Source organism: Anguilla rostrata, chromosome 18 (assembly GCF_018555375.3).
Source record: "Anguilla rostrata isolate EN2019 chromosome 18, ASM1855537v3, whole genome shotgun sequence".
In the NCBI taxonomy this organism is placed as follows: Eukaryota; Metazoa; Chordata; class Actinopteri; order Anguilliformes; family Anguillidae; genus Anguilla; species Anguilla rostrata.
In genome coordinates this window covers 9499278-9512655 of record NC_057950.1, presented here as the reverse complement: position 1 = coordinate 9512655, position 13378 = coordinate 9499278, and the positions used below count along the sequence as shown (strand labels likewise).

The 13378-nt window shown below is 52.9% G+C and overlaps 1 protein-coding gene across 2 annotated transcripts; it reads right to left on the bottom strand.

The window, feature by feature from the left end:
- dhx57 (DEAH (Asp-Glu-Ala-Asp/His) box polypeptide 57) lies at positions 1-12648 on the bottom strand. 2 transcript variants are annotated; one of them, XM_064317319.1, is made up of 23 exons: positions 12279-12648; positions 11471-11692; positions 10888-11250; positions 10335-10535; positions 8814-9733; positions 8380-8561; positions 8075-8196; positions 7732-7927; positions 7399-7523; positions 7149-7282; positions 6202-6256; positions 5870-6108; positions 5492-5608; positions 5222-5318; positions 4273-4446; positions 3815-4015; positions 3358-3634; positions 2974-3069; positions 2704-2787; positions 2101-2238; positions 1557-1631; positions 1208-1342; positions 1-750 (listed from the first exon to the last, which is right to left on the bottom strand). In XM_064317319.1, the coding sequence occupies exons 2-23, from the start codon at positions 11674-11676 to the stop codon at positions 385-387; spliced, it is 4503 nt and encodes a 1500-aa protein (XP_064173389.1). In that variant the 5' UTR covers positions 11677-11692; positions 12279-12648; the 3' UTR covers positions 1-384. The 2 variants fall into 2 exon arrangements, with proteins under 2 accessions (XP_064173389.1, XP_064173390.1); XM_064317320.1 differs by having other exon boundaries at positions 11471-11688.
- Positions 12649-13378: the final 730 nt, after the last annotated feature.

The following is a 13378-nucleotide window of genomic DNA, read 5'->3' as shown; positions in this document are numbered from 1 at the left end:
ACTACCACAGAGACCCCAAAACCTCAGCATCAGTACCCCACAACCACAGAGACCCCAAAACCTCAGCATCAGCACCCCACTACCACAGAGACCCCAAAACCCCAACATCAGCACCCCACTACCACAGAGACCCCAAAACCTCAGCATCAGCACCCCACAACCACAGAGACCCCAAAACCCCAACATCAGCACTCCACTACCACAGTGAGACCAACCCCCAAAATCAGCACTGCAAACTACATGAGCTCCTGACTTCTGTGATCAACCCAGTTAGTAATTTTATAAGCCCCTGATTTCTGGTTAATCTCACTGTGGTACAGTTATGGGGGAGTCTGTAAAACAGTTATAATGGCATCACAATGACAATTTACAGACATAACATTTTTAATTGATAAATATCTGTGCTGTGTGTGCATGCATGCATGCTTGTGTATGCATATATGTGTGTGCAAGCACGTGTGTGTTTGTGCACACGTGTGCGCATGTGTATGTGTGGTTGTACGTGTGTGTGTGTGTGTGTGTGTGTGCGTCTGCGACGTCGCGGTGCACCTGGTGGGACGCAGCGGCGAAGCGGATCCAGCCATCGTCCAGGGAGACGATGAACTCGCCCTTGTGCAGCTCCACGCTGACCTGCCCCCCTCCGAACAGCACCAGGGGGTACACAGACACCATGCTGCAGTCCCGGATGAACACGCGGCTGGTCTTCACCTTCTCGTGGTACACCAGGTACGGGCTGTCGTAGTGCCGAACCTGAGGGACAGAGCCGTGATCGCACTGGGCCAGTCGGGAAATTCGCTTAACTTACATCTTAATACTGCTTACGTTACTCTGCGTAACTTAGACTTCACTACTGCCCATCTGCACAGCTGAACATTTTACAGGTGCAATCTGTTTCAAGGACTTTGCTCAAGGGTTCTACAGCACTGCCCAGCCCCCACCCTGGGATTTGAACCCGCAGTGCCTCTGGCGGGTGGCGGGACTGCGCTGTATCCCTGTGAGAGGAACGCAGGGCAGGAACAGAGCGGTGCTCAGTGGGGGCGGAGCTAGCCGTGTAGTTGACAGAGGAGGGGTGGACGTGGACACAGTGGGGGTGGAGCTAACCGTGTAACTGACAGAGGAGGGGTGGACATGGACACAGTGGGGGCGGAGCTAACCGTGTAATTGACAGAGGAGGGGTGGACGTGGATACAGTGGGGGCGGAGCTAACCGTGTAATTGACAGAGGAGGGGTGGACGTGAACACAGCCGTCGCTCTTGGTCATGAAGCGCAGCTCCTCGGCCTTGGGCTGCATTTTCATCGCTCCTTTACTGGTCAGCTTGTACTTCCCCTGGGGGGCTCGAACCTGCAGCACAACCACACCCATCAAGCTTTACCAGCAACACAGCCACACCCATCAACTGCACACATACTCAAGAAATCAGCACTTACTTTTAATGCCCTTCCATTCACTGGTTGTTTAAGCATAAATCCGAGTAAACTTGGATCTTGAAGTTGAAGGTAACAAGTTCACCATCGTGTGCTGCATGCAGGAAGTGAGCGGAACACTGGAGACTCACCTGGACAACGTTGGGATACAGGGCAGCGCACAGCATAGCCGACATCAGCTTGGTGTTGTCTGAGTTCAGATTGGCCTGGGAAAGGAAACAGGACAGCGACTCAAACCTGGAGCTACTCAAACAACAGCTAATCAAACCACAGCTACTCACACCTGGAGCTACTCAAACCACAGCTACTCAAACCTGGACAGCTGCACTGACCTCTGCCTCAGTCCAAATCAGCACTTCCCCAGTTACCCGCCCCTCAGGCAGCTGTATTCACTGTCATACCAAAAGCAGCACTTCTGCTTAAGTTCCTGGGATAGCGTGCCATTGTGATTCCCGTAATCATTACTTGGTAATGATCGACAGCTTGTTTGATATTTACAACGTAGCTGTCATGGTGCAATAAAGGTATACTGAAAGCTAGTGTGCGAGTTCCCCTTCTCAGACAACGGCTTTGACAAACACCACGTGTCCACACGGCCCAGCTGTGTGACTGCGGCCTTTGTGCTTTAGGGACAGTTCAGCTGGGGCCGCCTGTGTGCTGTGACTGCTCACCCACCTCGAAGCCTGTGGCTTCCAGAACGCCGTCCGTCCCCCTGCTGCTCATGCGCTCGATCACCCTGGCCTTCAGGCCCTCCTTCACGAAGCCGATGTCCGACAGCAGCTCCGCAAACTGCCTCTTCAGGCTGGAGATCTCCTGGGGACCAAAAACAGCCTCATCAGTGAAAAACCGCTAAGGAAGCTGACAAGGCAATCTGCTTTTGGCTTAGCGTAAGCAGACATAACAACTAACAATCATTGTACCATTCACCCCTACAGCAAACAGTGAATGAGCAGCGATGACACAGCACTTTCAGAACCTGCCCATCACTCCCTCATATGATCCCCACTCTCACTGCAGTAAGAGCATTCTCTCCTGGAGGTTACTGTGATTGGACAGCGAGTGAGAATTCCCACCTGAAGATTACTGTGATTGGACAGCGAGTGAGAATTCCCACCTGAAGATTACTGTGATTGGACAGTGAGTGAGAATTCCCACCTGAAGATTACTGTGACTGGACAGCGAGTGAGAATTCCCACCTGAAGATTACTGTGATTGGACAGCGAGTGAGAATTCTCACCTGGAGATTATTGCGATTGGACGGCGAGTGAGAATTCTCACCTGGAGCCCTCGTGAAGACAGGAAGTTCTCTCTGCAGTACAGGAAGCCAGCCTGATTTCCGTTCTTGGCGGCAGCACTCCAGCCCTGTAGAGGGAGACAGAGTGCGGTGAGGACAGCACCTGGCACTACACACAGCAGATATGTGAAGAGAGCTTCCTACAGGTGTACACTGCGTCACAGACGTGCACGCGTTCATCAGCTCCATCTGACACCATTTTCTTTTCCGTACTCAAACAGGATGGACAGGGGGCTATACTCAAACGGACGCACCTTGTACGCCTGCAGCAGGGCCAGGTGGTCACTGTTGGCCAGAGCAAAGCTCTGCTTCTGGACATTCGCCTCCTCACGCTTGTCCCATGGAGAGACCTGCATTTGGGGAAAACAGGGGGGGCATAGCAGGTTGAGAGGACATTTAGGCAGGAAAAACCAACCAGTTCTCTCCTGTCTTTATCAAATCAATTCAATTTGTATAGAGCATTTTACAGAAGACTGTCACAAAGACTCTTTACAGAATAGCAGAAAAAAAGCAAAAACCGGGCCAGAACACCCAAATAGCAAACACATTCATAATGCATGTAACAGAAACGTAATAAGGAATCTATCCATCTTCTTCTGTGGTTTTGTGGCCGCTGCTATGGGATACGCGTCTCTTACAAAGGGGGACTTGAAGGCGAGGCTGGCGGCGATGGTGAGGGCGGGGTCCAGGCAGCGGAAGATGGCCCCGAACAGCATGAGCTTCCCGATGCGCACGTCCACGGGCAGGCAGGCCAGGTGGTACCCCAGCGGGGTGAGCTTCTCGTCCGCCGTCAGCGCCCCCAGGTCCTGCAGCCGCCGCTCGGCCGCCTCCACGCCGGCGGGGGAGGGCGGCTCGATCAGCCGCGAGAACACCGACTCCAGCGACGTCTCCGCGAACACGTCCAGGATTTTGATCCTGCGAAAGGGGAGAATGGCGGATTTAGCGGGTTACCTGCGTCTCACCTGGAGGCCAGCTCATACAGGGGGGCTACAGGGGGTTACAGGGGGGCTACAGGGGGCTACAGGGGGTTACAGGGGGCTACAGGGGGATGCAAGGGGCTGCAGGGGGCTGCAAGGGGGCTGCAGGGGGGCTGACCTGAGGCAGAGCTGCTCCAGCGGGACTCTCTGGATCTCGGGCAGCTGCTGCTCGGCGAGCAGGTGTGAGAAGCAGTGGCTGGTGAAGAGGTGGAAGCAGACGCCCGAGGCCACGCGCCCGGCTCGGCCCCGTCTCTGCAGCGCGTTCGCGCGCGACACCCACGACTCCTCCAGGCTCTCCATGCTCTTAGCGGCGTCGTACCTGGGGGTGGGGGGGGGGGCGGGGGGGTGTCAGAGGGGACGGGATGAAGGCGACGGGGTGTTGTGTGAAATATGGCCCGTCTGTGGCTACGTGGGTTTCGCTCAGGGGCATGCTGGGATTCCAACCAGAAGCAAATGTCAACAGCGTACATACATTTCACTGAGCACAGCCATGTGACTGAGGTCTTTCTGTTCCCATGAGCTGTGTGTGTGTGCGTGTGTGTGTGCGTGTACGTGTGTGTGTGTGTGCGTGGGCACCTTTTCTCCTTCATCTTCCCCGAGTCCACCACGTAGACCACGTCGTCGATGGTGACGGAGGTTTCGGCGATGTTGGTGGAGATGATGATTTTGGTGACGCCATCGGGCGGGCGCTGAAACACAGCCTGCTGCTCCTCATTGGACAGAGAGGAGTGAAGGGGTAACACCACACACCTGCAACACACACACACACACCACTTAGTCAATAATACCAGTGTATCAACACCACACACCTGCAACACACACACACAGTCACTAAACCAATACATCAAGACCAGACACCTGCAACACACGCACACACACACACACACACCACTTAGTCAATAATACCAGTGTATCAACACCACACACCTGCAACACACACACACAGTCACTAAAACCAATACATCAAGACCAGACACCTGCAACACACGCACACGCACACACCACTTAGTCAATAATACCAGTGTATCAACACCACACACCTGCAACACACACACACACACACACACACAGTCAATACAACCAATACTTCGACACCACACACCTGCAACACATACACACACACAGTCAATAAAACCAATACATCAAGACCAGACACCTGCAACATGCACACACACACACACACACACACACACACACACACACACAGTCAATAAAACCAATACATCAAGACCAGACACCTGCAACACACGCACACACACATACACACACACACATCACTCAGTCAATAACACCAGCAGATCACTTTAACATCAGCTTATGCCTCCATTGAATAAGATCCATAACTCCACCCTAGCAAGCTAGAATGGCACTATTAGTGGGTGTGCAAACAGACATCGTTCCTCAGGACATCCTATCAGCCACACACTCCACTGCAGCCTCACGCAAGCAGTTAGCCCACAGTCACAGAGCTACGGCATGCGGCTACTCCACACACACAGCGTTGCCAGGGAAACACTTTTCACACCGTTTGCACTTCCTGTTGTTGAACATCCTGTTCGACTGCAGCTGCTCGTACAGCATCTTAATCTCAGCCAATCCGGGCAGGAAGACGAGCACCGCGCCTGCCGATAGGAGGAGAGCAGGGTCATATGACTGCGGCGCACACAAGGACAGCATCATCCCACGTCCCTCTCAGACACAGCCAAAACTAAACATTATCCCGCCGGGCAAGCCCATGCCTGTGTCATAGTGCCCCCTGGTGGCCAGTTACAATTCACGCCTGTGTCTCAGTCACCTGGCGGGTAGTTATGGTCTCCATTCACAATCCACTCCAGCAGACTCTCCACCAGGTCCATGTTGATCTTATCCAGGTCCATGGCAGCCATTGTCTTCAGAACAGACTTCTTAGTGTCTGTTTTTAACACAAACCAGCCAATCAATCTCTCAAAGTGACTTTGGTATTGTACTTTATGTTGTTAACTCTTCTGTGCAAAATCATTTTGAGTGATTGATTTATGTTAAAAACAGAATTAAGTCTCGACTGTCGACACGCATATTGATCGACTGACCAGTTCACGAATAAAAATGCACCCGCTAGGGCATCCGAAAAACAATTTGGGCAGAAGGCGCCTTATCGATTGCGTTTCCTCGTAAGCACGTGATGAGACTGCACCTTTGTATCGGACAGAGAGCTCCTGCAGCGTGAGCTGCTGGTCAGGGATGGAGTCCTTCACAAAGTCCGTCTTCTGGAAGGACATGTAGGACCAGACGTCCTCCTCCAGCTGGTCCACCGCCACCCTGCTGGAGCCCTGCTGCTTCCCTGGGGGGCCCTGCCTTCCTGGGGGGCCCTGTTTCCCAGAGGGGCCCTGTTTGCCGGAGCGCTGGTAGGGGCTGCCGTCCTCGATCACATACCTGCGTGCAGAGAGACCACAGAACCCAAACCATCACCGGAGGGTGGTAATTAAAGAAAAGACTATTTTCTGTAAAGATGCTCCAGTGACTTACTTTGTCATGGCAATGGCGTCTTCTAGGAAAAACTGATCAACAGGAAACGTGCGACCTGGAAAGAGAGGAAGTGCTGCTTAATCTCCAAGACGACTGAAGGATTACAGCATTACATCATCACAGCTCATATTATACCGGACATTCAACAAATCAGTTTTCATCGTAGCCATTACCGTGTAAAAATACGTTACATTCATGAGCTATTTGTAGCAGCTATAAAAAAACCACCAAGAAAATGAGCCATTGGCTCTCGTATTAAAAGACTAAATTGAGACAGTGGGATGTAAGTGTGGGTCCAGCAGTGGAGAGGGGTGTCTAGGATATGATTGGCGGAGCGGTTGTATGTGAGCGTGGGTGGAGAGGGGTACCTGGGGATTGGCGGGGCAGTTGTATGTGAGCGTGGGTGGAGAGGGGTACCTGGGGATTGGCGGGGCAGTTGTATGTGAGTGTGGGTAGAGAGGGGTACCTGGGATATGATTGGGGCAGGGCAGTTGTATGTGAGCATGGGTAGAGAGGGGTACCTGGGATGTGGATGGCGGGGCAGTTGTATGTGAGCGTGGGTGGAGAGGGGTACCTGGGATATGATTGGAGGGGCAGTTGTATGTGAGCATGGCTGGAGAGGGGTACCTGGGATGTGGATGGCGGGGGCAGTTGTATTTGAGTGAGGGTGGAGAGGGGTACCTGGGATGTGGATGGCGGGGCAGTTGTATGTGAGCATGGGTAGAGAGGGGTACCTGGTATGTGGATGGCGGGGGCAGTTGTATTTGAGTGAGGGTGGAGAGGGGTACCTGGGATGTGGATGGCGGGGCTGCTGTATTTGAGTGAGGGTGGAGAGGGGTACCTGGGATGTGGATGGCGGGGCAGATGTATGTGAATGTGGGTAGAGAGGGGTACCTGGTATGTGGATGGCGGGGCAGTTGTATTTGAGTGAGGGTGGAGAGGGGTACCTGGGATGTGGATGGCGGGGCTGTTGTAGAAGTACTGGGAGAAGAGCTCGGCATTGAGGGTGGCGCTCATTAAGATGATCTTCAGGTCGGGTCGCTGAAGCATCAGGTCCTTCAAGACCAGGAGCAGGAAGTCACTGCCGGGGAAACCAGTGACATCATCACTAACGAGACTCTAATGAGAGCACCACAGATCCTCCACAGTCCCACAATCCCCCAGTCATGCTGGGTCCTGCAGGGGCGGGGCACTCACCTCTCCTCGGTGCGCTCGTGCACCTCGTCCACGATGACGTGCGTGATGCCGGGCAGGTTGGCTTCGCCCTCGAGTCGCCGCAGGAGGACGCCCGTGGTGCAGTACAGCAGCCTGGTGGCTGATGACTGGGGGGGGGTGGTATTGGGGAGGGGGGGGGTCTATTAATGCCAGCTCCATGTACACAAGCAAATTCAAACATCACACATTTCAGCCAGAACAGAAATCACTGCGGCGCCATCGCATGCTAAGCTAAGCGTTTCTCCGTGGAGAACCACACTTCCTGGGCGCGGAGCGGAGCTTCGCCGTTGCATGCTGGGACGCGGGGGGACTGACCCTGACGGTCTCCAGGCGGATCTGGTAGCCCACGGAGCTGCCCAGCCGCTCTGCGCGCTCCTGCGCCACCCTCTCGGCCACGGTGATGGCGGAGATGCGCCGCGGCTGCGTGCAGATGATGTTGGCCACCCGGTCGGCGGGGCCCTTCAGAGTCTCGTCCAGGATGAACTGAGGGATCTGCGTGGTCTTCCCACACCTGGGGGAGTGGGGGAGAGAGAGAGAGAGGGAGAGAGCCGGGCAGCGGGTCCGTCAGAGCAGGCACACGCAGCAGGCAGCGCACAGCGCAGAGCACAGCGCAGAGCACCCCCGCGCGCGGGAGCGACCGCCGGAACGCGAGACTCACCCGGTCATCCCGCTCACCACCATAACCTGGCTCTCCCGCAGAAGATCCAGAATGTTCTCCCTCTCCCGCCAGGCTGGGAGCTTCTGCCTTTGCTCCAGCATCGCCATAAAGCGCCTGGAAGACTGAGCAGAACACGGTAAACTGCACATTCCTACACACTCAAAAAATTCTATTTATTTTACTTTATTTTTACTCAATTGGTTGTAATACTGGTTGTATTTCCATGAGTATTAATGTGAGGTAGATTCCTACAGTGCAATTCCTGCACTTTCCAGTGCAGGCTGACTTCCTGCTTCAGAGCTCACCCGTTTCCTGCTGAACTCCCTGCACAGTTTGCCGTTCTCTTGCAGGAGACCCTCCGTTCTGGTCTCATATTTCTGTGCCATTTTCTTCTTCAGGTGAACGTAGCTCTCACTCTCTACAACCACTGGGGTCACCTCCTCGTCCTGCTCCTCCTGCTCCTCCTCCAGCTCTGGAGCCTCCTTCGCTGAGAGACACAAAAGACACACACATATATGTACGCACATACACACACACACACAGCTATACAATGTTTGCTACTGCACAAAATGTTACTCTCACTTATCCTGTAGGCACGTCAAAGTAATTAAACACAGGAAAATGTAAGTTATCTTCTCATCAGTATCAACAAACAGAAACAGATTTTTTTATTTTATTTTTATGCTGGTCTGTGAGAAAATTTGTGACCCTATCAGCACAGGTTTAGCTTGGCACTAACCTTGCGTGCCACGGCTGTTGGCGGCACTGTTGTTGACACTGTTGGTAGCACTGTTGGTGATGCTGTTGTTGACGTGGGTCTCCGATGTTGCGCTGGTGCTCTTGGCGTTCCTGGTCTTCGCGGAAGTGACGGCGACGGGTGGGGCCAACGCAGGCGGCGGCGCCAACACAGGGGGCGGGGAGCTGTACTTGTGATGGGCGGCCGACAGGAGCTCCTTCATCCTGCTCTCGTCCTCGAAGCAGGTGATGAGCGTGTAAACGACGGGCTCGCCGGCCCGGGCGGCGGACAGCGCCTCCCCAAACAGCAGCTCTGTGACGTGGAGCCGGCCCGCGGCCCCCAGCCGCTCGTCGCTGGTGCTGAAGGCCACCAGCGGGGGCTGGAACGGGTAGCGGTTCCCCCTGGGGAAGCGTACCTCCAGCTCGTACTCGGGGGCAGAGTAGCTGCTGAAGCCGGGCTGGCTGGGGCCGGGGGGGCCCGCGGGGGGGCCCGCGGGGGGGGCCCCGGAGTCGGTGGGGAGCTGGTGCTTGAATTTGCACTTGTCCCCGAATCGGCAGCCCGCCCCCTTCAGGTAGAACCTGCACACGTCCTTGAGCAGGACCTGGCCGTGTTTGTGCGCGGGCCGGTCGGGCCCCGCGCTCGGACCCGGGGTCAGGTGCTGCAGGTCCAGGGACACGGTCCACACGCTGTTGGCGATGCGCTCGGCGAAGCGGTCGCCGTAGATGGCGGACAGGGCCATGGCCTCCTCCTGCCGCTGGGCCAGGCACTCGTCCATGGGGATGGACCGCAGCCCCTCCCCGGGGGCCGCCCGCGACCCATACCGCTCGGCGAACACCTGCTGCAGCAGCTGCTCCAGCGTCGCCCCCACCTCGCCCCCGCCCGACTCCAGCGCCTGTCTGCTGCGCTCGCGGTCAAAGCCGTACCTGCACAAGAGCAGCGTGTCATAAACCTGCACATCATCACACCAAATCATACATCATAATACCAAACCATGCACCATCCTACCAAGCCATAAACCATCCATCATACAAACCATACACCATCATCCAACTACATACTTATCATACCAAACATACATCATACCAAATCTACATCATACCCAGAATCCGCTACATTACATACCAAACCATACACGTCATACAACTACATATCAACTAAACCGTACATTCATACCGAACCGTGCATTAGCATACAGAACCATGCATTAGCATACCGAACCATATATCATACCAAGCCATACATTATCATACTGAACTTCACATTATCATATCAAACCGTACATTATCACACCAAACAGCACATTATTCAATATTGTATATTATCATATCAAATACCACATTATCATACAGACCTGTACATCATCATAAAACATTTTAAATTATCATCCAACTCCTCACTCACAACACAAGAGCAGGGTTCTGCTTTATTTTCATATCATTACTGTAGATGGAGCTTTTCCCATCTGGCATTTAATAAGAGAAAATCAAAGTGAAGGTGCATTTGAGCTCCAGTAGAGGGCAGCACCTGCTCAGACGGCCCACAGCGAACAGGGACACGGCAGGCTCCGCAGACGGCTGCTCTTCCTCAGAGTCCTCCTCGTACACCGGGCCCTCTGCAAACTCCACCACCTCGTCGCGCGTCTCCCAAAACTGGCCTTCCTCACGGTAATCCAGCTCATCGTACTCATCCTCCCCCTCCTCCTCCTCAGCGTCAGAGCCCGAGTACCTGAGAAGGAAGAGACAGACCATCCAGGTGAACACCATGTCACAGAGAGGAAAGAGAGAGAGAGAGCAATAGAGAAAGATGGAGAAGAGCAGAGGAAAGGAAAATCTACACTCAAGGCCTCATGGTGTGCAGTACTGTACTAAAGCCCTCCTACCAAGCCAGAGAGAGAGAGAAAAGAAAGAGAGAGAAAAGCAGAGGAAAGGAGAATCTACCCAGCGTGCCTCATGGTGTGTGTACTAAATCCCTCCTACCAAGCCAGACAGCTCACCAGTGGAAGTGCTCACCAGTGGAAATGGTCACCAGTGGAAGTGCTCAACAGTGGAAATGGTCACGAATGGAAATGCTCACTCACCTGTCCTCCTCACAATCCTGCAGCTCCCGCAGAAGCTCCATCACCTGCGCTTGGTTGTCAGAGGTCATGTGGATTCTCTGCAGGGGCATCTGGGGCAGATCTGCCCTAGGCCGGGCGTTGCTGCTACTGTTTCCGTTGCCACTGCCACCGCCGCCGCCAACACTGTACTCCGGCCTCCGCCTGGGCCGCTCACTCTGGAAGGCCTTTGGCAGCCCCATGCCCCGCCCCCTATCCATGCCCCGCCCCCTCCCACCACCCCTAGCCCCTCCTCCTCGTCCCGTGCTGAACCCACGTCCTCCTCTGCTGGAAGCCCCTCCTCCTCGTCCCGTGCTGAACCCACGTCCTCCTCTGCTGGAAGAAGGCCTGCGGACAGAATAAAACATAGATTGTGTGTGTTTGTAAAACACACACACACACACACCCAGACAGACACACACAGACATGCACACTACACGCACACGGGTGTGAGGCATTACCCATGGCTCGCTGTGAATGTGTAGGCAGTTTTCACATAGCAGAGTGACAGTGGTGTGACAGGCCGTTGCTGCAGTGTGTTTCCTGTGGAGGGGATTCACTGCCCTACCTGCTCGGGCGGGCAGGTCCTGCATCCAGGCAAAAGTCATCTCCGTCATCCCAGTCACCGTAAGCTGCTTTCCGACTGCCTCCTCCGCCGCCTCCGCCGCCGCCTCCTCCGCCGCCTCCTCTGCCACCTCCTCTACCTCCTCCTCCTCGGGGCTTATTGAAGCGACCCCCACCCCTGTTGGGCTTGTACCTCCTCTTCGAACTCATTTCCACCCTCTCCTCTCTAAAGAACAGCAGTACATGGGCTGATTCATGAGCATGACCTGCCAACATTAATGCTCACAAACACCATCAGTCACAATCAAACGTCTTACTAATGTACAGCTCCGTGCAAGTAGTGTCATTTTAGCCAACGCATTTCGTGAGGGTAGAACATGTGAGGGTGAATGTTTCTATTCCTGTAATAAACACTTAAAAAATATACACAAATGATTTGCTTTAGAAAACATAGTCCGTGATTAAGAGCTAACCGTATTCAGGAAACGCAAGGTGCAATCCTTAAATGTGACATAAGCTATACCTCTTTGACAACTCTAATTTGCAAACCAAACTCTTCTAGTCTCCAACTTCTGCTAAATACAGCCAGCTTGCTAGCAATTTCCAAATGTCTGTTAGCTACAAATAGTCTACCCTCACCAGCTTCTAATATCTAGGTATCTACCCAGCCTACTAGTACAAATCTCAGAATACGTATTTTCAGTATAACAACGTCGATCATGACGTAGCTAAATATAACTTATACAAACGAGCTGATGAGTAATGTTAGCAACAAGCAAACTATGAACAATATGTAACCAACCGGTACTTACCTATGTTAGCTAGCTTGCATAATGTCCTATCCAACCGATACCACCTTCTGTCTTTTACACAGTAACGTTAAACGTTTCTTGTGAGGTTTGAAAGTCTTCCCGAGAGGTTTAAGTGCGTAACCACATTTTCTAAATTGAATGGAACAGAACACATGACTTTTTCAAGAAATAAACGTTAAAAAGCAGCCGATTTTCAAGCCTTTCGCTTTTCTTCTCCACACAACCGGCACTTCAGCAGCGCTTCTCTCATTGGTTCCCGTCAAAGGTCAAAGGATTTGATTCCGGTAGTTCTGGTTTAAGTGCGTATGTTGATGGTGATCATTGACACTACTGCTTAGTATAGGGCAGGTGGCGGTGTCCTATCTTATGCAAAAATGGCCAGTGTGGGTGCAGGTTTTTGTTTCAGCCTAGCACTACAGCACCCGATTCGACTAACTAACTAATGACGGTCTTCAGTCAAGACCTTGATTAGTGGAATCAGGTGTCTTAGTACTGGGCTATAACAAAAACCGGCATGCACACCAGCCCTTTTCGGATAAGATTGGACACCCTTGACTTAGTACGTAGCGTTTAGTGATTTTGTGTATATAGTCCCTCTGGACTCGGAGTGTCACTGTTGCTCATATTTCTAAGGTGGATGTGCTAATGTTCTCTGGTATTTGTTGGTCATTCTGGATAAAAGCATATGCAAATGAATGTAGTGTAATGTTACTGTTGTAGGTGTCATTTTTAGGTGGTGTGAATAGGAAATGGTTTGGGTAGGAGTGGGGTAGGGAAAGGCCCTGTCCTGGGGGAAGGCTGCTCTGGGGAAGGCAGGTCTGGGAGTCAGTGTCAGAGGCACAGATTAGGGCTGCTGCTGCTGCAGCATTCCTCTGTACTCCTGCACACACACACATGCGCACACACACACACACACGCACGCACACTCATGTATACACACATTTTCTGGTCAATGCTGCAGTTATCATACTGACAATAATATTTATTGGTAAAAATACAAAGCCAATAATTTCCCACAAAGACATGTATTCAAAATAGGTGTTTTTTTTTCTTTGTCTAATGTCTCTCCTTGTAATTTAAAGTTGTGCCATTTGAACAAT

Coding starts and splice junctions, on each gene's coding strand:
- dhx57 (XM_064317319.1), bottom strand. CDS start 11,676: ATGAGTTCGAAGAGGAGGTACAAGCCCAACAGGGGTGGGGGTCGCTTC. Junction 7,928..8,074: donor GTGGTGAGCGGGATGACCGG/GTGAGTCTCGCG, acceptor CCACTCCCCCAG/GTGTGGGAAGACCACGCAGA. Junction 7,524..7,731: donor TCCGCCTGGAGACCGTCAGG/GTCAGTCCCCCC, acceptor ACCCCCCCCCAG/TCATCAGCCACCAGGCTGCT.